Below are 22591 nucleotides of genomic sequence, written 5' to 3' on the forward strand. Positions count from 1 at the left end.
ATCCAGACTTTATTAACACCAAGAAACCAGTGTGCCTGATTGTCAAGTACATTTATCTCAGGATTATGTATAAGTTACACTAATGATAACGATTACTGCTTTCAAAACTACATTTTGTGATATTTTATCTTCAGTTTCATTCTAAAATCTTGTTGTTTTGTTCTTCTACATGGATTTGGTAACGTGATCTGTTGATGTAATGAATTACAAAATGAAATGAAAAAATACATTTAAATTGAAAATAAGGAAATTCTGATCAGGTTTTTAAGCATAATATAATAAACAGCAATTTTAGCACTTGTAGCACTCCTGTAGCCAGTACATACTTCACAATTACAGCATATAGAGCAGAAAACAATATTTTCACTGTTACATTTACCCTCGATGTTATGAACAGAGGAAAACATCACTTATCTCATTGACAACACAAAGTTATTTTTAACCTGCTGTTAATTTGATAAAGACAATGCCATAAATAATGATAACGAATCGAATATGTTCTGTTTCTACATCTCAAATGTTAAAACAAATAAACAACAACTCACCCACACATTCAGCTTGTCGGAGAGGCACTTTTTAAGAAAACTGGTGAATAGGGGGGGAAGCAATTTCACTGTGAGACTTGGGGAATTCCCATAACCCAGTAAAATGGCCTGCACTGTATGCTCAGCCTAAACAGACAGTGTCCAACCGTGTGGTACCTTACACTGAAAAACAACCACAACAGCCAAAAAAAGAATATGTTTGAGTTAATTTTTGCACAGTAGCTTGCAGCATGTACACCACACTGCACACAGCAGTGCATGGCAACAAAATTGAATGAACAGAAGAGGCCACGACACATGACGTGACAAGAGCAGCATTTGAGAAAAATGTGCAAACAACCTCTATTGTGCACCAACTTGTATAAATGCAGTACAGTGCATGGCTTGTTTGCACGATCACATCATGATGCCACCATAATTGTGGAGACTGTAGATAAAAAAGTTAAAGGCTGAAGCAACACCCTTAGCTCTCTTTAAGGGCGTAGCAGCTTTGAAATATGTAAACTACAGTTTGTTTAATTCATGCTGTACAAGCTGTTCTGAACAACACCACAGAACAAAGTTCCCCCTGCTATCAAAAGGGAAATTCAAAGAAGTGTATATTTTGACTTCAACTGCATATTAACAATGTGCTATTGAAGTAATCTCTTAATCTTTTATAATTATCAGCAAATGGAGCAATTTCAGGCTGGGTGTGCCATTAAAACCAGAGTGTGACTGACTGCTGCAGACTATTTGTTGCCTTGGATTTTGGCGTACTGCAGGGGATTTCCTCACCACATACATCTTTTTTCTTCTTTCCTCTTTTAACTCAAAGATGGCCTGACAACAGCTGCGCTCACACATACGCAATGAACTGAGACAGTGACAAGAACAGGCAGCTGTCTTGTACTTTTTCCTCTGTTTTAACAAGTACACAAGTTCAACTGAGACACATGAGATGAGGTGTAATGTCAATAAAGTAAAGTGTAAATAAATTCTTTTATTTTTGCTCATTTAAATGTGACATTTATTCAGTGATGGTAGGTAGTTGTGTAGCTGAGGAAGTCAGAAGAATCAGGCTTAATCAGAGTCTGTTTTTTTTTTCACATTAAAAATGTAAGAAGAAAGAGGAAAGACAACACTTTTTAATTTACTGTATTTAATCCAGGTATATATCTCATACCTTAAAATCACAGTAATCATTGGACGGCCAACAATCTAAAGGCACTGCTTGACCACTTTCTAGTCTCAAATATGCTGTACATGTGAATCTCCTTTCTACACTAATGTGGACATCTTAATGTTACATATAACTGTAAAAAAAAAAAAAAAAAAAAGAAGAAAGAAAGACATCATCCAGGCAGGCAGGATGATCAGACATGAGAGCAGGAAACTGGCTTGGAAGGCTGGGAGGTCATAGGTCACTTGGTTTGGCTGAGGAGTGGCAGCAGTTGGGAACACTGACAATAGATACTGACGTTAACCACCACAGTTTCAGTCTGTGAATGCTCTTTGTCTCGTGGTTTGTCTGTGAACGAAGCTGGAGGGACGTGGCAAGTTTTAATCTTCCCCTCCACAGAGCATCAGCAGGGTTTTACGGTAGTCTCCTGAGGTATCACCCTGAGCAGTGATGGAAAAAAAAACACACAGAAGGAGGCTTGAATTCATGGAAAATACTGTGTTCATCACATTTGTGTCTGCTGATGTGTGGTCATCGCTGAGCTGAAACTGGAAAGCAGGGTTTTTGCTTCTCACTCCTCTCACTCACACAATAGCAAAATCCTGTTCATCTTTCCCTAATGATGAATGAATGAGAGTCATGGGGACAAGCAGAGCTCTGCACAAGTCACTAAATCAATTCAAATCAACAAGTGAGTTAAAAGCGGAATTACCCTTTACATCAGCTGACACTCACAGATACAGATTTCTGTCATCACAATTATATTAGATTGTATCTTTTTTTTAAAGGAATAGTTCCTCATTTTGGGAATTATGGTTATCTGAGAGTGAGACGAAAAGATTGATATCACTCTCGTGTCTGTACGGTAAATAAGCTGGTTAGCTGGTTAGCTTAGCATAAAGACCTGAAACAGATGGGAACAGCTAGTCTGTCTGTAATGTATCCAGTTACTGTTGGTGGATTTACTGTATAGACATGGGATTTGTATTTGTCTTCTAATGTAACTCTCAGGAATAAAGCAAATAAGTGTATTTCCCAAAAATGCCAAACTATTCTTTTAAATTTAGCTTTTTTTAAAAGCATCTCTTTGTATTGGGATGTCAGTAACACTAACCTTTCTGTAGATTAGTTGGAATTGACAGTTTATAATATATATATATAAACAGGCTTTGTATTTTACAAATTGCTTATGTATGTATGTGTAAAACATGCACTTGAAAGCTGTCTTGCTAAACAGAATTACACTACTCCTACATAAGATTGTAATTTTTTCACCTCATAAATATTCAATATATGGCAATACTTGATGTTGCATAATCTGATAATATTTCTGGTTAAGTCAATTTAGGGCACCCTACTTGCTTGTCTTGTATTGGTGTCACGGTGATTTCATTTGTAAATTATTATAGAACTGTTTCTGGGTACTTCCTGTCTCTGCGGCTGTCAACCAATCACATAGAGAGGAAGTTAGTATACACGGGAAATTCCTAAAACAGCTGTGCAATGGCCACAGACCCATAGTCCACCACAGGAAGCTATAGATTACAGTACCCCACCACCCTGCCACAGCAGCAGAAGAGAGCACACACTCAGTTACAGAGTGGGACAAAGGCCGTGAGACAAAAACTCCACAGAGACACAAACACATATGAGATGAGAACACAGCAAACCAGCCGGGACTGTTAGTAGACAAAGACTCAGACTTACAATCATAGTTTCTACCTGGATGAATTCATGGAGGGAGGCGTCATGTGTTTCCTTGAACTCCTTACGAATGTTGAAAAGGTCAATCTCGCAACGAGACACCATGATGCGAATCAGTGCTCTATCATCTGTGCCAAGCCCCTGCAGGACAGATCAGTAGATACTTTGTTTATTCTGATCTATTTAGTTACAGTAGCTGCTACTGTCTGAGAATGCTCAGTAGCATTGCTACAGGCCTGCAGCTAGAATCATACAATGGTATAAACTTAAAAGCCATATTTAAAGCACTATGAATAAATACCTTCATGGCTTTGTACAGACGGTCTGCAAAATAAGATGGCTGGTTCTTTACACTGCGAACTGCAGAGCAAAGAGAAAGCAAGCAGGGACTGAGAAGCAGTCACAGAACAGATATTGTCAGCAGTTTAAACTGTGACACACAGAGGAGTGAAAGTTTAATGTCAAAGTTGGTCATTACCTATTGCATAAAAGGCATTTTTCACATCTCCCGACATTTCTTTTTTGATAATTTGTTCAATGTCCTTATTGGTGCATTTGACAAACTCCTGGAATACTGTGAATAGGAAAGAGCATGATCAGTGATATATATTTATTTTAATTTATCTAATTAGTTGAGCATCATCTGTCTTTTTACCTCTCCTGAGATGGGGCACGCTCCTAGTGCACAGAATACTCATGAACTTCATCTCCATGTCATCAGACTCTGCATTGCACGCGTCAGCAAGTTCCTTAAAAAGTGCAGGAGGAGAAACGGGAACAAACATTTAAACCCATTCTTCTTATTTCACCTTTTTAATACAATAAAATATTAAGGTCATACACTAAATCACCTGAGCATCTGCATTTGCTCTCTCCACATCTGCAGGGCCCTCCTCTCTTGCACCCTGGACAGAGTGAAGATGGTGATATACAAATGATTAATAATGGATGACTGATATATTAAATATCAGTGGTTCACTGGGAGTATTTTAGATTTTTCTTTTCTTTAATAAGAAGTTGTGAAAGACAACTGTGGAGATGATTAAATAGACCATTTTGGTCTCTGCTATAGTCAGCAGACAGACTGCAACCAGTGAGTGGGCGTGGAAATTAAACACAGTCTGGGTTCTCATGATGATAAACATTACCTGCACGAGAGAAACAAGGATGCGGCAGAAGTGGCCTGATGTGTCTGACTGAATGGCTTCCTCCAGAGATTTCTTATAGGCTGTGAAATGACATATCTGCATGTAGACAGTTTCTGAAACATGGAAGTGACTTTAAACTAATTGCATTTTTTTGGGATCGGACTCACCATTCTGATAGGCATCATTCATGGCATGTATTTCCTCGTTGCTCCTGGTGACCAGGATCTCGATCAGAGCATGTTCATCTGTCCCAGCCCCCTGTTAAAAATGGGTTTTTCAAAGTGAGTTTTTTTTTTTTTCAACTACAAAGAGACAAAGGCGTTTCAAAAACCAACCTACATAAACAAACACCACACCACACAGCTAGGAGGAGAGTGCGTGTGAAATGTGTCTCCTCGTGTGCACTGACTGAAATGTGCTATTTTTGTTCCCTTTTTTTAATTTGTATTTTAATGACAGACTTTCCTAGTACTGTGTTGATCACTTCATGCCCTTGAATCAGGAAGTGTCTAGACTGAGTGACAGTTAATAGCACACTGGACCTTTCAGTGCTTCTGAGCATACAAAAGGAAGAAACACAGCAAATAGATGTTGATTTGTCTTTTGACTCAGTGCTTCCTAATAAGCAAATTATTAAATTCCACTGAATTCAATTCTTCAGTTCACAGTAAAGGATGAGTCTGCCTAAAATGCAAAGTTATTTGACTTCCAAATACTTTCTATGTCATGTGTTCAGCTGTACCTCCATTGCCTTCCTCATCATCTTGGCATCAAACTCTGCAGGGGTCAGCATGAGCCCAATGATCAGCCTCTCTAAGTTCTTTGACAGTTCGGACTTCAGGTCCTTCATCAGATCCTGAGAAAAGATCAAACAAACGCTGAGTTGTTACAAACTCCCCACAGGAAACACTTTGAAGCCACCAGTGAGGTTTTTAACCGAAGAGGTGGGAAATACGTTCCATCTTCATTTTAGTTTTATTTTCAGTTATTCATCTCTCTCACCCTTCCCAGTAGCGATTTGAACGCCTGTCTGATCTCTTGCCTCTGGGCATTGCTCCTCTGTGTAACAATGTCAATGATTGTATCTTCATCTGTTCCTGTGGTCGAGAGAGGTAATAACAGTTGTTAAAAAAATGTTTTTTTGAAACTGTAGCAGGGTAAATGTGTTTTAGTTTACATGGTTGCATACCGAATCCCTTCATAGCTTTCCTCAGTGCCTGTGCATCAGCTGCAGGGTCAAAATTGGGAGCAGGGCGGACAGTTGGCCTTAGCTGAAGTAGTGGAAATGATAAAATTGGAAGAATGAGATTTATATTTACACATACACACAAACATAATGAAGTGGCAAACTGAGACAGTTTCTGATACACACTTAAGTTAAGTTAAGTTAAGTTAAGTTAAGTTAAGTTAAGTTAAGTTAAGTTAAGTACACCAGATCTTTAAGCTTAAAGCCATAAACATGCAGAGGTCTGCAAAGCATGCAAAATGGACATTTTCTCATAGTGATTTGTTGTTGAAAGGTCATTTATATAATAACAATTCTGATGCAGCATACTAAGTTTCATAACAATAATCTCTTGACATTTGAGGGGGAGTGTGCCCTGAGGTTAAAGGCCATGACACCACCAACAATGAAAGAGGTGGGTAGGCTGAAACCCAACTCAGGCATGTAAAGCATTAGTGAGACAGCCTTTTGTTGCCAAAAATGCTGAAATCTTTTTGACATTCACAGACTCCTGGGTCAAAGCGAAGCAAACTGTGGCTTTGGGAGCACATTAAAACAAAAACTATTTGTATTTCAGTGAACAGTGTTCTGAGTCTGTCCTCCATTAGACAAAGCCTTCACTGTGCGCACATAGCAGCGCTATCAGCATGAGTTCATGGCATTGCAAGATGCAGATCATTGCAGGGCCTGCAGATAATTAAGAGGCATGCCACTTACAAGCCAAACATGCAATGACACATCTACAGTGTTAGCAAACAGGGGCCCAAACCTGGACTTTGGTCGTGGCACTTAATTCCCACATCTTGTAGGCTATCTGAGCAGCTTCAGGGAAGAACTCTCCAGCTAAGCTGTAATAATCAGTTTGACACAGCACACTCAGCAAAGCTAAAACCTCAAGCGGTACATGTTTGGTAAATTTCTAGGAAGAGGAATCTATTACAGAACAAACTTCTGCTTTACTTTCAAACTGTATTTGAGTATCAACTTCACCAGATTCATTTGTCCCTGCACCATTACACTGATAACAAGCTTCTCCCATTACAGCAATAAACATTTTTTGAGTTCCATTATTTCAGAGAACAATAACTGATGAGAGGTGGTGCTCTGGCGCCCCCATCTGGTTGCTGCTGATGTCTGCGTCCATACTGTAACTTACTCATCATCCCCTCCACACAGATTGAGCAGAGTCCTCTTGTAATCTCCTGATGTGTCATCCTGACAGGTTGAAACAGACACAAAATGATGTTAGTGTGCGAAATTATTTGATGTTAGGAGCATTCTTGTAAAAGCTCTTTTCTAACCTTAATCATGTTATAAAGTGACTTCTCGTATCTGAGACGGAAACACTCCCGAATGTCCAACATGTCTATTTCAGAGCGAGAAATCATGATCCTTATCAGGGTGTTGTCAGCTGTACCGAGACCCTGAAAATGAAGGGGAGGACAAGTGTTGAGGGACAGGATAATGTGGCAACAATAAGTAGTCCAACTGATTTTAAATATAGAAGAAAATTTGTTATAATGACTGTGTTGCTAAGACACATTTGTCTACAAATAGGTTGGAACTAGGGTGAATGGCTATTTTTACCACGGCTGTGTTTACCTTCATTGACTTGTAAAGGCGTTTGGCAAAGAACATGGGAACGCTCCTTATGCACTGGACTGTGATAAAATATCAGAAGAGAGACCTGTGTTAGCTGACATCTTGACATTTCCCAACCCCAATCATGACGTAGTACTTTCACTGCAAAAATGGCTGAAGTGTGCTGTGTGTTGAATGCTTCTTACCAACAGCCAGCATCAGTCTCTCGAAGTCTCCAGACAGCTCACTCTTTATGCTGTCCTCGATGGACGTCTCTCCAATCTTCTCATATGCATCAAAAACTAAAAATACAGACAGGCAGCAAGACAACATTATATGATCTTTGCATCTTAATGTTAGTCATGTAAAAAAAAAAAATGCATTTATTACTGTGATGCTCATTTATTCAGTTCTGAACAGCAAGTCTTAGTAAGGCACAGTTGTAGAGGAGTGTTAATTCACCTACTACTCATCATTCTATTATTACATTCCTACAACAATTTCTACTGTGCCATTAACTCCTGAGAAACATAAGTGCGAATGTCTTGGATGCCTCACTGTTCTGTTCCCTGAGAGCTGTGCTCACCCATGCGGAGGTGGGTCACACTGCGGTTTCCCAGGATCATAATGAATTTGGCCTCGTCTGTCCCCCACTGCTCTTCTCCTGCAGCATACAGGTCCTACACAGGGGTCAGAAAACAAAAGATGACATAATGCTAATGTTACAGAAAATGTTACAAACAAGGTCCAAGATTTATCACTGTATGCAGGGCATATTTAGCTTAAATCTGCTATCTGTAAGTTTTAGCTATCACATAGCCGACATTAACATTAACAGCTGTTTACTTGCCAATCTAGAGGAAATGTTGCAAGTTGAGCATCAAAATTCATTCCTTCACTCAGTCTCCAGCAGTGGAAAGCAACAGCAGTGTTAACTATTGTCTTTCTTCTATCTATCTATCTATCTATCTATCTATCTATCTATCTATCTATCTATCTATCTAACGCAATGATCGTTGAAGCTCTTGGTAAGTAAACAGCTGTTAATGCTAACGTTTGCTATGTAGCCATAGCAAAAACTTTCCTGGTAACCTAATCCTATACTGCAAATAAACAAGGGATGATGTTAGTCAGTAAGAAAACCTCTTTGGTCCAAAAAAAAGGTAAATAAATACTGGATGAACTACCATGTACACTGAAATGCAGCCATTTAACTGTAACCAGTTACTTTCAAAGAGAAGCATTGCTGTCTCCACTGGATATTTGTTCTCTTACTTAAAGTTACAGTACACTAAAATAAAGGTTGCACTTCTCTATTAGTCATAAAAATTTCATATTCTCACTTGTGCATCCTGCTCCACCAAGTCTGCGTCCACCACTCCTGATTCATCTCTGGTCCCCTGAAACCATGAGAGCACAGTCACCATCAGACCAAATCTACATAACGCTGATCAGTCAGTGGTTAAAGGTACTGTGACTAAGACATTCACTGTATGGCTCACTGGGTATTTCACTCCCGATCACATCAACTCCTGAGTGAACTGACCTGAAGCAAAACAACCAGCATCTTCTTAAAGTGACCCGACGTGTCCATGATTATGTCTTCCTCTATGTCACTGCCATAGGCTTAAGACAGACACAGATATCAATGTTAAAAATGTTAACAAAAGCCAAACCAGTAATTTGTATCTTTAAAATGACATCTTATTTAACATGCCTTACCGTCCTTGTATGCTGCAACCATGTCATGTATCTGTTTGTTGGTTCTAGACGCCATGACTTCAATGAGGCACCTCTCGTTTGTTCCAACGCCCTGAAATCAGAGAATGAACTTAGATACAGTAGTTTCTGCTTCATTGGATGTGACTGGAGTATGAGAAGAATCTGGCTGTGAGGTAAATGTCTTACTTTTACTGCATCGTGGATTTCTTTGGCATCATGGTAGGCCGGAGTCCTCATCAGACTGACGATGAGACGCTCAAACTTGCCTGTCAGCTCATACTTCAGATCATCAATCAGGTCCTGGTGAAACAAAATTATATTTCTGTCTAAAATTGTATAAGATAACTGCATGTAAAACCATTCCAGCAAATGCAGTTTCTATTTTATTTAAGATAAATGTGATGATTAGATGATGTTCTTGTACCTTTCCAAAGCTACATTTGTATGCTGAAATAATTTCCTGCCTCTGCGCATTACTTCTGGAGGTGACCAGGTCCAAGATGGCCTCTTTGTCACTACCTGAGGAACACAAGCCATCTCAGTCACATGTCAGAAACTGATCTCCCACAGTATTATTGTCACTTCTGCTGGGTGAAATTCTTTGTTTGGACATTCAGCCAGAGAGGGGATAAGTTGAAAGGTGACCTTTGCGCCTCCGTGGCCAAAAATCATGGAGGTGTGAGGCACTCACCAATGCCTTTCATAGCATTGTAAAGCGTCTCAGCATCTGCGCTGGGATCGAAGTCCGGAGCATCTGCTATTGTGCCTCTGAACACCTGCAAGAAAAATAGTTCAAATGTTTTTCCAGAGGTGAGACATTTCTAAGTGTGATGATTCAAGAACAAAGTGCACAGTGTTATTTGGAGCTCTGACACAGCACAAAGAAATGCAACTTTTTCACACAGATATAGATAAAGAAGATAAGATAATCCTTAGTCCCACAATGGGGAAATTTACCGAAGTTAGAAAATACAGGGTCACATATTCTCTCTATCATACATATCCCAATGCATCTGAAGCAGGATTTCTAGTAATGCTTGCAATATTTTTTGGGAATGACTGACAAACTGTGGCTATGTGTCATACTGGTGTTAACAGCAGCCAAATGGGCTGTGGTTACTGAGGTGAGGCTACTAGCCACAGCTCAGGGGAGCCTGAAAATCATAGCAACAACAATTGTGGCAGAAAAAAAAACAAACCAAAGAAAGAGCAGTCAGGGGAAACAGCACTGCCTTTTAAAGGAATAAGTCGGCAGTACTTGGAATAGAATAAACATATTAGTTAGATTATAGGGATGGCAATAGACTGACAACTGTTTAATGGGTTGATGGGATGAAGTTTGGTACAGACATTCATGTCCTCTTGGTGATCCCTTAACATTTCCTCTAGCACTGCCATCAGGTCAATGTTCTAATGTAGTTTAGAGTTTCTTTATTTAAGACTTTTGTTTTGCTAAATATCTGAAAAATAAACAACATTCCCATCAGCCTCAGCTGTACTTTGTGCTTAGTGATAATTAACAAATGAGAGTATGCTAAAAGGCTAAACTAAGATTGTGAACATTATTTCTGCAAAACATCAGCATGTTAGCATTGTCATTGTGAGCATGTTAGCACACTGATGTCAGCATTTAGCTCAAAGCCTCACTGTACTGAGGCAGCCTACAGCTTCACAGAGCCACCAGCGTGGCTGTAGTGTTTGCTCCTTCAAACAGTTGTTATGACTTTGCAGATACTGCTCACCCCAAACCCCTGGCAACAACTTCCTTCCTTTCTTTCTTTCTCTTTATGTGAACTTTCTCAACTAACAATACACTTTTCCAGGGTAACATGGTTGCATTGTATATCCCACAGCCGGGTGTCTTGCAGAGTGTGCGTAGTGGACTGAGAGATGAAGCCAAGTCTGTCTGCTGCACCTGTCTCACCCCCAGCTGATCAGAGGAAAACCTGCTGCTGCTGCTGTGTGTGTGTGTGTGTGTGTGTGTGTGTGTGTGTGTGTGTGTGTGTGTGTGTGTGTTTGTGTGTGCATGTCTGTGGCCAGTACATGTGTGTAGGGGCAGGACAGTGGGTGTGAGTGAGTGGCAGGGAGTCAGGTTGCAGACAGAGTACCTCTCTTTGCAGGGGTCTGACATACTGTACAATACAATGAAAAAGGTCAGAGTATACAAACAAATTTCATTGAGCATGTAAAGAAATGCAAAGCTCTGCATACTGACACTGTGGTAAAAACCAAAATTACACCCCACACTTATAACAATGATCATAGCTCTGTCATTTTCTGTCCCATCACGTTATGCTGTTCTAAACCCATTGACAGTAGCAAATAAGAGAACTTGGCCTACATATTGAAAGCTCAAACTGCAGCTGCTGTCATACAGATTACTGCTGCACTGAGGCAGTCAGCCAAAACGTTCTCTCCACCCTGCTCAGGGGCCACTGCACATGCTCTGATCCTCTGCTTCACTACGACCATCACTCTTCACGACAGCTGGAGAGCCTCGCCCCCACAGTAACAGGACTACAAATACAAGCCCCTAGCAACAGGCTTTTCACTAAATGACTGACATTTCTCATGATCAGCCATATGTGGAAAATCCCTAATGTGGATTTAATATCATGAGCTAAATTTCTGCTCCTTCCTTCCTCCCTATAGGTGCTGTTTGTTTCTTCTTCTGTTGCCAAGGCCACAACTTTGCAGCATATAATTAAGAGCGAGTGTGTGTTCTATCTCAAGCCAGGCACCGACTTGCAGCTCGGACAATAAAGCTGGACGCCTGCCACAACGTTTAAATAATTCTACAAAGGCATTGACTTTAGAAAGATGCTGTCAGGTGTGTCTATCAGATGTGCAGGCGCCACAGGTAGCAATGACACCCTACACTGCTGCCTTTATGGTGGGGAGGACTCACAAGGTGGCAGGTGGCAGAAAAATGACCTCACTGTGTCCACACCTCATTCAATGGTTCACAAAACCATCCATGTCCCATAGACACAAGACCTGGTCAGCAGCACGACATAATACATGTCATACTTACAGGATGCAAAATGAGAAAGGTCCGGTGCACTTACCATTTCTATATTTGGTCTTCTGTGTCAACACTGTGCAGGAATCAATAGTTGCGGGCCTAGAGAGAGAGAGAATTGCTGATGTAGGACTGGACAGCAGCATTGCAAAACATCCATATGCCCTAGTGAAGGTGTCACCCCATCCCCTCCCCCAGTGTGTGGAAAACTGTGTTGCAAAGAGGCGCTCTGACGACGATCCCTCCTTTTCTGAATGAATCTAATGATGTGGTCTGTTCAGCACAGCACCAGAAACAGAACAGGGAGACCATTTTCTATTCGACTTGACCTCACATTCACCCTAAAATGATGTGTTGGCTGGTGGAATTATCATTAAACCAACAGGACAGCTACAGGAAAACTATTCGGCCACATTTTCCACTCAGGCATACCAACCTTTAATGAAGCCATTCATTGAAGCATACGGAGGCACAGCTACTGTAGAGAAACAAGTCCAGCTAACTTTCACTTACTATATTTCAGAATTTGGAATCAAACTATAGAGTCACTGTGAAAATGAGCTTGAGCTCCAGATATTATCAACTGGAAGCACAAATGTTTGACAATTGTAGACTTTGTTCAGGTTTGCCACAGAGAGAAAGTAAGGGGAAAACTGTAGTGCTTGTTTAAGACAGAAGACAAGCTCTCCAAAAATAGCATGCACAGTTTGACTTAGTGGCAGAATAAAGGTCTTGGGGGGGGGGGTTCTATATATACAGAGCCACACCCTTCTTCTGTAGCCCACGCTGTAAAATAAACTGCGAATTAACTATGGATATATTTTTTTTAGCTTTGCTCTGAGACAAATAACAAAACATTAAGTTTAAGATACTCTGAAGTATCTCTTCTCCATATGTATTTATTCATTCGCTTGATTAAATCTGGGGTGTCTTGCTGGCAGCTGCTGCAACTCATTGGCACATTCAATAATGACTCATCAGCAAACTTCTGCAGTGTATTTCTAACGCTGTCTATTCAATCAGTGTGAGAATAATAACAACCGCAGATTACTGCTGCTTACCTTCTCAGTGCAGGAAGTATCGGTGCTGGGTGAGAGTGGTCCTGCTGTCTTCTGCTCTGTCCCCGCTAACCCGGTCTGTGTGTCTCCCCCGGCCAGACTCAAGCCGTCCCGTTACGTGTCCCTCTGTGACGCAACGACTGCGGCGCTCTCTCGCGCAGCTTCTTTAAAGAGTGTGTGCGCGTGTGGGCCTGAATGTGGCCGAGCAATGTCTTACGGTAAAGAAAATGTGATTTGAAACCTTAGGGACCGGGTGACATCCCGTCTTAACTGAAGCTTCCTTTCTAGCTTTTGTTTTATTATTATTATTTTTTTACCACAGACAAATAGACAAAATACACCTCTCTATAAAACATTTAAAAGTAACTTAAAGACGTGAGGCAGTTTAAAAAAAACGTCATGTTACGCTTGAGGAAAGACCACTGTCACTTTAAACCTGCGAGTTGGAATTTCTGAACTTTGTCACAAGACAGACTTGAAATGTGATTTTAACAGAGGGGAGCTTGCTGGCACTGATGCGAGATTCTGCCTGCTCTATTTCTGTCCTGTCAGGCGTCTATTCCAGTAAGCGGGGGAGAGACACCACCATAGTTTAGGGGGGGGGGGGGGTGTAGAGGAGGAGAAACCATGTCAGCACTGTGGGCTGTGGTAGACACAATGTCCAAAAAGAAAGAAATGAACTTGCAGCATTCACATTTGTCCATAGTCTCCTAGTGGTGCTGCGGTGGGAGGCACAGACGCTGATACCAACCTGCTTCATGTGTGACATAAGAAACACTCTCACTCTGGTATTATGGCAGTGTGTGTGAAGAGTGGTGGCAGAGTGGACGGGAGAGGAGAGGTGACTTCCTGGAAGAGGAGACTCCAGTCTCACACTTCATAGCAGAGGCATGACTCATGACTTTCATCCTGACTGGAGGCCAACCCCATGTGGCATGGCTTTAGTTTTGCTTTGTGGTTACTACCAATGTTTTCCTGACATCACCAGGGCTCCTGTCACAACATGATACTTCAAGGAAATGTGGTTGTATGACTTGTTTTCACCTTAGTCTTACATTTTCATATCATATCGTCCCAGAGCGAGTTTAACTTTCCCTAAACCAGTGGTCAGAGTGGGGCGGGGGGGCATATGAGGTAAAGACAGATGGTGGGAGGCATTCGTGATGAAGTGTAACTGTTGTATACTGACCTCTTCTGCTTTGAAAATGCACTGCACACTGATCATGAGAACCTGACCCTCACTCAGACGGAGCTGGGAAATATTACAGTTCAAATGTAATCTATTACAGACCATGCATTTTTGAAGTCAATAACAACTCCAAGGGCACAAAATGGGTACTGTTAATTTACAGAAATTGTACTGCAATGGAATTACATCTGTGATTTCACAAGTGTGTGGTTAAATCAGATACATTTTCTTTTATCCGCTGTCTTCTCTGTCTATCCTACAAATTCATACGTTTGAATTGAAATCAAAACAAAATAACAAATGAAGTGAGCACAAAAGCATTTCTGACATTCTGAATAGGATTTGCTGTTCACAATTCTCACCCTGTGCCTTCCATGCAATAATGAGCACATTATGATCCAAACTGGTCGGGAGTGAGAAAGGCTACTTTGTAAGTAATTCCATTGAGTGGGAGGGTCACACAGGCCAGGCTTGTATATATCGCAGTAAAAATCATGTTTCCTTCATCCAAGTCAACAGCTCGGATATTTTTGCCTCACTGCGCTGTTTTCAACTCACAGTCACCAGTCACTCCTCGTGGGACTGAAGACAAGGTAAATAACTTGTGTATCTGCTGAGTGAGATTATAAACAGCAAGGCAGAGTCAAATCCATGTGCTTTAATATTTACAAAATTTTACAGCAATATTTGTCTGTAACACTGCTTCTGATCTGTTTCTTTAAATGCTTTTCTTCAAAGGCAGTCATAAATATCACATTAATGAACATTAACTGAGCTTCACTGTGCTTAAGATCAACCCTCAGATCATAAAGCTGTTATTTAGTTAAGCATTACCCCCACTGTCCCTCTGGAAACGGTATCTCAGCCAGAAAGATCTGGAGATAGGAAGCCCGAGCTTTAAGCTTGCTCAAAGGTACTTTGACCATCCACACAGGCTGCCTTCCCACTCGCCTCCTGCCTGCTGAGGTAGATGCCAGGAGGGATTAGGTGAGCTGAAATCCCCTGATGGGGAGATGAGAAGGTGAAAGCTACCTCTCAAAGAGTAAGTGTGCAGCCTGCTGCGTGCATAAGCCATGAAAGCTGCTTTGTCCTCCACTGTTTCATTAACTCACTGGGCCATTAGTCTGGCAGGCTCACACCTCCAGGTAGAGATGCAGGCGAACTCCAATACAGCTGCAGTGATAAGTTTATAGTCTTGTTTCTTAGCAACACATATGTAAACACACTTTGAGAGCGTACAGTGTAGTTTTAGGGTGGTGTCTGGAAAACAACACCTCTGCATACTTTTAATTTTATAATGAACAACCATGTTTTATTCATGGGTATTGAACATACATGTAAAAAGTGTGTAGTTTGTTTTTCCCAGTTTTAATTATTTCCACATTCATGGTTCCTGGTTCCTTTTCGTGAAGGACAAACCCCAAAGTCATAGAAGAATATGTAACTTAAAGTCGTGGATTATCTTGGAGGCATAATCATGAAAAGATTATCAAACCAGCAGCTCTCGCTTACATTGCAAGCATGAGTTACCCACAAGAAGCTTCACCCTTTTTGTACAAAATGTAAGAAAAGAAAACAATCTGTAACACTGCCCATTTGTAATTTCAGCAGTGGTTAGTAAATTTTCCTCATTTTGTTACTCTCATACCTCCCTCCCTTTTATTTCAGCACTGTGTGAAGCAGAGAGTAAGACGATCAGAGGAAATTGATCTTTCTTTCTTTTTTTTTTTTTTATCTCTGTGTGTTTTTTTGTTTTATTCTTTCACCAGGTTTTGGCTGCGATTGATCCCAAGTATCCCAGAGAGGAGGAATTATCTCTGACATGATACTGTTCTGATGAGGTGAGAACACACCACAAATTACAAAACTTTTTTATGTTCTAATCTTACTCAGAAATGTTAAAGGAAGTAATTGTGTAAGAAATTGAAGGCTGAGTAAAGTGCAGTCCTTGAGCAGGGCGTTGTGGGCGGCAGTGCAAAACTACAGTCATCAGCACTATCATATCAGCAGGAGGTGATAAAGAAGGGGCATGTATAAAAGAATAATGTGATTTGGGGGAATGACGGATCATATTAATTGTCTCTTTTAAGCACACCTGTGAGGCAGGGGATTACACAGAGGAGGTGAGCGAATTCATTCTTCTTTTGTGCTTAATTTGAATTCAACAAAATATTAGTATTTATTTGTTATTTGACTTCATTTAAATCCTATTAAGTTTTAACAATATAGAATTTGTCCAGGTCTCTTTGATTTAAAAGTGCTCTTTGATAGACACATTTTTTTGTGTTTTTCAAAGAAAAAAAGAAGTTCCTTTTGCATCCTGTCTGTACGTAAAGCCACTGTTAAACTAGATATATTTGAGGCTGAGCTCTACTTGAATATACAGCAATGTTTCTTTGAAGAGGAAATGTTCTACCACAGGGCTGACCTGACAATTATTCACTGACATGTTCACTGATCCGCCCTTCTTTTCTTCACTCCCCCCCCCCAACTCTTCCTTCCACTTGCTCCCACTTTCTCAATAACATCACACCGTGCTCCCACCTGTCTCTTCATCTTTCCATCCTGATCCAAACAACCTAAGAGCATGCCGTGCGGAGTGGTGAAGTCCTTTCTGTCGAGCGTGTCTCGGAGGAAGCCCCTGGAGCCCGAGGGGGAGCAGTCCACGTTTAACCGATGCCTGACCACTCTGGACTTGGTGGCCCTCGGTGTGGGCAGCACCCTGGGGGCTGGGGTGTACGTCCTGTCTGGAGAGGTGGCCAGAGACACAGCTGGACCAAGCATCATCATCTCCTTCTTCATCGCCGCTCTGGCCTCCATATTCGCCGGGCTGTGCTATGCAGAGTTTGGGTCCAGGGTTCCCAAAACAGGCTCAGCGTACCTTTACAGCTATGTGACTGTTGGGGAGCTGCTGGCTTTTATCACTGGGTGGAATCTGTTACTGTCCTACGTCATAGGCAAGTGTGATACACAGGATTTGTTTATCCATTATAATAGATTAGTGCATGAGCACCAGTCCTGTACTAATAATCATTGTGTTGAATCAATAGTGATTTTTCTTTTGCCTTTATACACCAAAAATGAATGGGAAAATATTATTACAACTCACTCTTTGTCTTGAGCTTAATATCTGAGTAAAATCTGTCTTTTCCAGCCTCTGAAAAACCAATATTTTCCTCTTATGTAACTTGTTGCTCACTGAGAACACTGATAAATCATAAATGATCAACCATCAACATGAGACTCTTAAACTCTCTGTGACCTTTCACCAGCTGTAGAAGCAGATTTTTAAACAGTGAAAGTTTAAGATTGAAAATTTACTTGGAGCTTTCGTTCAGTCAAAAATCTTATTGTCTTTTTTTTTTTTTACACAGGTGGTGAAATTCACCACTCACTGTTAATAACCCTATAAACCAGGACCATAGTGTAAAATAACCGAGTCATGAAGTGTGCAAGCCCTCAGTGTTTTCTGTTTATGACTACAGTTACATGGTGACTCAGACTGATTAGTTTATTGTATCTTCCTCTCACAATCTGCTCAGGGACGTCCAGTGTTGCACTCGCATGGAGCGGGACATTTGATGACCTCATAGGCGGCGTCATATCAAAATACTTTGAAGAAAATGCAGCCATGGAACTTCCTGGTCTGGCACCTTACCCAGATGTCTTTGCTGCGGCTCTCATCCTGCTACTGTCAGGTAAAATGAACACACTGGTGTCATTGGGGTGGTGGCAGTAACTCATACAAAAAACAAAAAACATTCTTTTCTCTCTCTCTCTCTCTCTCTCTCTCTCTCTCTCTCTCTCTCTCTCTCGCTCCCTCTGAAGGTCTGCTGGCTTTTGGAGTGAAAGAGTCGACTACAATCAACAAGATCTTCACAGCAATCAACATCCTGGTGCTGCTGTTTGTGGCCATCTCTGGATTCATCAAGGGAAACATCTCCAACTGGCAAATCAGTGAAGAGGCTCTGATAAATGCCACAGCAGAATTCAAGTAATGTCACAGAGTATAATCCCGTCCGTGTTTGGTAACATGTAGGGTCCTGTCTTACATAAATACAGTAGTGTTGCCCCCCTGGTTATCTCACTGTGTTTAACAACAACATATTGCTGTCTCCCTCTGTACAGCAACCTGACCTCCACTGTCAATGTAACAAGTATATATGGAGAGGGTGGATTTTTCCCTTATGGCTTAAGTGGAACCCTGGCTGGAGCTGCAACATGTTTCTATGCCTTTGTTGGATTTGACTGCATTGCCACAACAGGTGAGAGGACAACTTGTCTTCTTATCATTATCAGTGTTTATATATGGTTGAAGAGTTTATAGTTTTATATCTTTCAGCCAGTACAGCAGGCGACTGTTTATTGAATAAATTTGAGATAAAAATGTACATACATATGTGCTCTGATAGTAAATTGAACAACACTAAAATTCCAAACTAAATTTTTTATTTAGTTTAAAAGTATTAGCCATGGGTTTCAGTTTCAATATGATGCAATAACCATTGCATTCTTATTTCTTTTTTTAAATCATTATATCATCAGTTAATGGTGTTTCTCCTCTTGTATGATGTATTTGATCAGAATAAATCAGTAAGGTAATGTTAATAAATTATGTGACAAATGTTACATACTTGTTTATATAACATTAGCTTTAAAAGATAAGACACTTCATACATAATATTATGATTTCTTTAAAGGCCCTCTATAAACCAGCAGCCAAGCTCCACTCCAGTTACTTGTCAATTTTGTTTTTCAGATGTTGCTCTTTTAATTTTAGGTGACAAACAACTGAAAGAGATTTCAAATTAAAAGTGTCACTGACCTGCTTGTATCTATGTCTATAGGTGAGGAGGTGAAGAACCCCCAAAAGTCTGTCCCTGTGGGCATTGTAGCCTCACTACTTATCTGTTTCCTGGCCTACTTTGCTGTGTCTGCCGCCCTCACCCTGATGATGCCCTACTACATGCTCAGTGAGAAAAGCCCCCTGCCAGTGGCCTTTGAGTACGTCGGCTGGGGTCCTGCCAAATATGCTGTGGCTGTGGGATCACTCTGTGCCCTGTCCACCAGGTATGAAACTACTGTTAGTATAGTCAGGGTCATGCAATGTGATTCGAGAATATAACGTATGGGAAAGATTATATAAGATGTATATAGAAGATCAGTTAATTATAATACATCACCAACTGTTTGGGACTCACAGCCCCATATCCAGCAGGTCATCAGTCAGTGTGACAAAGGAAAGGAATCTGATAAATACAGGCAGATCTAAATGAGATTTCCACTGGAAAGAAAAATGTTACCTGAGTTTACAGAGCCATCACATATCTCAGTGGAACACCAATTTTATAAATCTCTGCTGTAGTTCTAGGAACTAACCAAGTGTTCTCCACAACAATGTTAACTCAGAAAATCTGTTTCACACAAAACCCAGAAAGCATTCAAGGCGGCTTTGTGGTGTGCAAAGCCACAGGGTGACTTGACTGCTAACTTAGCGTAGCCAAAGAGGATTAATATTAGCTACATTTCCTCGAAACAGAAAGTATCTGACAGAATGTAAAATATTTTTGTAAGCTGAGTGATAGATATTCATTCTTAACCATGACATTGATTTACTATTGACTATTAACTAAACCTGTCATGGTCAGAAGTTTAACTGTTCTCTCAGACTAGACTGATACAGTGCCTCTGTTGAACCAGTGGAACAAGTATTACACCAACACTTGGTATGGCACTTAGTATGGCTGCAAGAAGTTTACTTTTTCTTGTTTGTCAAACAAGATGAAATAAGGTGAAATATATATGATTTTTTTAAAAAGCTACAAATATTTGTTTGTTTTTGTCTCTCCAGCCTGCTGGGTTCCATGTTCCCAATGCCCAGGGTGCTGTTCGCCATGGCAAGAGATGGCTTGCTTTTCCGACCCCTGACCAAAGTCACAGCCAAAGGCAGTCCTGCTATAGCCACAATATCATCTGGAATTGTGGCAGGTACAGATGTTCCAGCTGTTCATAAGGTTTTGTGTACATGTGGTGAAGTGCATGAACTTCAGGTAACTCTGTATTTTCTGTATCTTATCTTCAGCCATCATGGCTCTGCTGTTTGACCTGGAAGCCTTGGTGGAAATGATGTCCATCGGCACGCTGTTTGCTTACACACTCGTGGCTATATGCATTCTAATACTGAGGTACATCTATTTGTTTACTCCTGCAGCCTTTATACAGATTGTTGTGCAAAACTAAACTTATGTTACAAATGTCTTTTCTTTGCCATCAAGGTATCAGACGACTCCCTCAGAAGACACAGACCTGAAGATCATAGAATCAAACACCAAATTTGGCTTCCTGAGGCCTCCATCATCGCCCAACTCATCCACTGCACGAACAGTCACAATCTTGACTATAGTCTCTGGTAAATCAAAGATTATGGAAGCACTGTTGGCTTCCTTCAGCATTCTGGTTCTGTTTCTTGACAGGTACATGATTACCTTTGCCTTTCTGGGCCACAAACTGATGTCCCTTTCTTCCTCTGTAGTTGCATGTGTGGTTGGACTGTGCATCACCCTGACTCAAGCCCTAGATGCTCTGTCTCGTATGGAAGCGTGGAGTCTGGTGGTTGTCTGCATCCTCGCCTTCATCTTGTTGCTTAATGTTTTCCTCATCTGGAGGCACCCACAAAACCCCACCAAGGCATCTTTTATGGTGAGAACTTTGACTGCGCACAAAAATCTCTTGTTTAATTTCTGATTAACACCATCTAGAAAAGTCTTTCACACCTTTTTTTCCCTCCTCGTAGGTGCCTTTACTCCCTGCTCTGCCTTTACTGAGTACACTCATCAATGTCTACCTGATGGTGCAGTTAGGTGCAGACACTTGGATAAGATACGCTATCTGGATGCTCGTGGGTAAGATTACATTTCTGCTTGAAAGGTTTAGAATGCTTTTATGGAGTTAGCTCTGAACTGTAATGACCCAGCTTCCTACTCCTCCTCTGTCTGCAGGGTTAGTCATCTATTTTTGCTACGGGATTTTTAACAGCGTTCAGAGGAAGCGTCTCAGGCCCAGCAACATGATGATTGAAACCATCAGCGGCAAAATAAACAATTCGTTCAAAACAGACATCATTAAAGAAGAGAAATTCTGAGCTTGTTTGGAGTGATTCAGATGTTACAGTGAGTAACTACTTGCACCAGTGCTGATCTGTTTCTGCAGTGTTCAGTCTCAAAGTGTCAGTGTGACAGGTGTAGAGTGTGTATTTATGGAGTTTGTAATTTATCTAAATATTCTTATTGCCATCATTGAAATGCTCCCTGACATATTTTTGGACCTTCAAGGCATTTCATGAAGCCACATGTGTAGGAATCATTACAGATCTGGGAGCACACATTTAGAAACTTTAAACTTCTCTCCTTGCTCATTTTCATACCATTATTAATCACTTTTACCTGTGTGTGTGTGTATCCTGTATCAATGTCAGAGCCTTGTCCTGGGGCCTCTAAATTTACCATCAAAGAAACTCATGTTTAAAAAGAAAAAGAAAAAAGGGCTCAGACTATTTCTTGTAGATAATTAAACCATTGTATTACACCTAAATAATAAGTTTACACTTTTTATATCAATTGTAAAATGTGAAAAATTATTTCAAGTTCATATCATTTTAATAATGATTAGAAATAAAGATTTTTTTTCTCTTTTTTTACACATAAATTTATGGTGTTAGAATGAAAAACATGTACAATGTAGATACAACAAACATTTTGTGAAATGTCATATTTTTTGTTCTTAGCCTGTTTAATGATTCACAACATTAATTGTTTATTGCTTCAAAGTGTAAATACGAAAACTGTACGTGTTTTTCTAATTATATGTTGTAAATGTGCTCCTTAATTAAAAAAAAAAAAAAAAAAAAGAAATAATCCTGTTTTCAAGACAACTGCAATCTGGAGTTTATTTTCTATATGGCATGTTGATAGAAAAAAAAAGAGTCCAGTCCAGTTCCACCCCTAATCTTGGATAAAGAGCCAGAGGGGGCTCACTACCCAGAATTCACTGAGAACAAAAGGACCTTTCACAGCAGATTACCTGTGTCATGTTCAAAATCGTGGCTTAGCCCGTCACTCAAGAGGAAAGGTTTACATTGTTCTCACTGGGGACAGCACAATATAATCAACACTGAAAACTTCTATCTTTTCCTGTTAAGAAACATATAGTTTACACATGTAGTACAGAGAAATTGAA

The 22591-nt window shown here is 40.5% G+C and overlaps 2 protein-coding genes across 4 annotated transcripts; one reads left to right on the forward strand and one right to left on the reverse strand.

Annotated features, from left to right (window-relative positions):
- Positions 1 to 1669: 1669 nt before the first annotated feature.
- anxa6 (annexin A6) lies at positions 1670 to 13415 on the reverse strand. Of its 2 annotated transcripts, none has more exons than XM_018675564.2 (25): positions 13171 to 13415; positions 12156 to 12211; positions 9779 to 9863; positions 9512 to 9606; positions 9274 to 9387; positions 9088 to 9178; positions 8912 to 8991; positions 8709 to 8765; positions 7952 to 8045; positions 7572 to 7667; positions 7387 to 7445; positions 7086 to 7208; positions 6941 to 6999; positions 6554 to 6632; positions 5749 to 5830; positions 5562 to 5656; positions 5302 to 5415; positions 4727 to 4817; positions 4560 to 4639; positions 4263 to 4316; positions 4067 to 4160; positions 3890 to 3985; positions 3713 to 3771; positions 3415 to 3552; positions 1670 to 2147 (listed from the first exon to the last, which is right to left on the reverse strand). In XM_018675564.2, exons 2-25 carry the CDS (start codon positions 12156 to 12158, stop codon positions 2088 to 2090), a joined length of 1998 nt encoding a protein of 665 aa, XP_018531080.1. In that variant the 5' UTR covers positions 12159 to 12211; positions 13171 to 13415; the 3' UTR covers positions 1670 to 2087. The 2 variants fall into 2 exon arrangements, with proteins under 2 accessions (XP_018531080.1, XP_018531081.1); XM_018675565.2 differs by having other exon boundaries at positions 3430 to 3552; positions 13171 to 13411.
- A 1397-nt stretch (positions 13416 to 14812) lies between these two features.
- On the forward strand, positions 14813 to 22286 carry LOC108882836 (cationic amino acid transporter 2). Of its 2 annotated transcripts, XM_051072207.1 has the most exons (14): positions 14813 to 14949; positions 16126 to 16197; positions 16447 to 16479; positions 16941 to 17313; positions 17899 to 18054; positions 18185 to 18350; positions 18485 to 18621; positions 19204 to 19426; positions 20208 to 20344; positions 20439 to 20541; positions 20632 to 20765; positions 20889 to 21055; positions 21150 to 21258; positions 21355 to 22286. In XM_051072207.1, the coding sequence occupies exons 4-14, from the start codon at positions 16944 to 16946 to the stop codon at positions 21495 to 21497; spliced, it is 1845 nt and encodes a 614-aa protein (XP_050928164.1). In that variant the 5' UTR covers positions 14813 to 14949; positions 16126 to 16197; positions 16447 to 16479; positions 16941 to 16943; the 3' UTR covers positions 21498 to 22286. The 2 variants fall into 2 exon arrangements, with proteins under 2 accessions (XP_050928164.1, XP_018531082.1); XM_018675566.2 differs by lacking the exons at positions 14813 to 14949; positions 16126 to 16197 and having other exon boundaries at positions 16263 to 16479.
- The last annotated feature ends 305 nt before the right edge of the window (positions 22287 to 22591 follow it).

This window comes from Lates calcarifer, linkage group LG8 (genome assembly GCF_001640805.2).
Source record: "Lates calcarifer isolate ASB-BC8 linkage group LG8, TLL_Latcal_v3, whole genome shotgun sequence".
Lineage (NCBI taxonomy): Eukaryota > Metazoa > Chordata > Actinopteri > Centropomidae > Lates > Lates calcarifer.

What these genes read in the sequence shown, in the direction of transcription:
- anxa6 (XM_018675564.2), bottom strand. An exon ending in TGGTGGAGCAGGATGCACAA is followed by an intron (nt 8,046 to 8,708) that starts GTGAGAATATGA and finishes ACCCCTGTGTAG; the next exon opens with GACCTGTATGCTGCAGGAGA. An exon ending in TCAAATCGCTACTGGGAAGG is followed by an intron (nt 5,416 to 5,561) that starts GTGAGAGAGATG and finishes ATCTTTTCTCAG; the next exon opens with GATCTGATGAAGGACCTGAA.
- LOC108882836 (XM_051072207.1), top strand. Translation starts at nt 16,944, where the DNA reads ATGCCGTGCGGAGTGGTGAAGTCCTTTCTGTCGAGCGTGTCTCGGAGG. An exon ending in GTTACTGTCCTACGTCATAG is followed by an intron (nt 17,314 to 17,898) that starts GCAAGTGTGATA and finishes CAATCTGCTCAG; the next exon opens with GGACGTCCAGTGTTGCACTC. An exon ending in AATCTTGACTATAGTCTCTG is followed by an intron (nt 20,766 to 20,888) that starts GTAAATCAAAGA and finishes CTTCCTCTGTAG; the next exon opens with TTGCATGTGTGGTTGGACTG.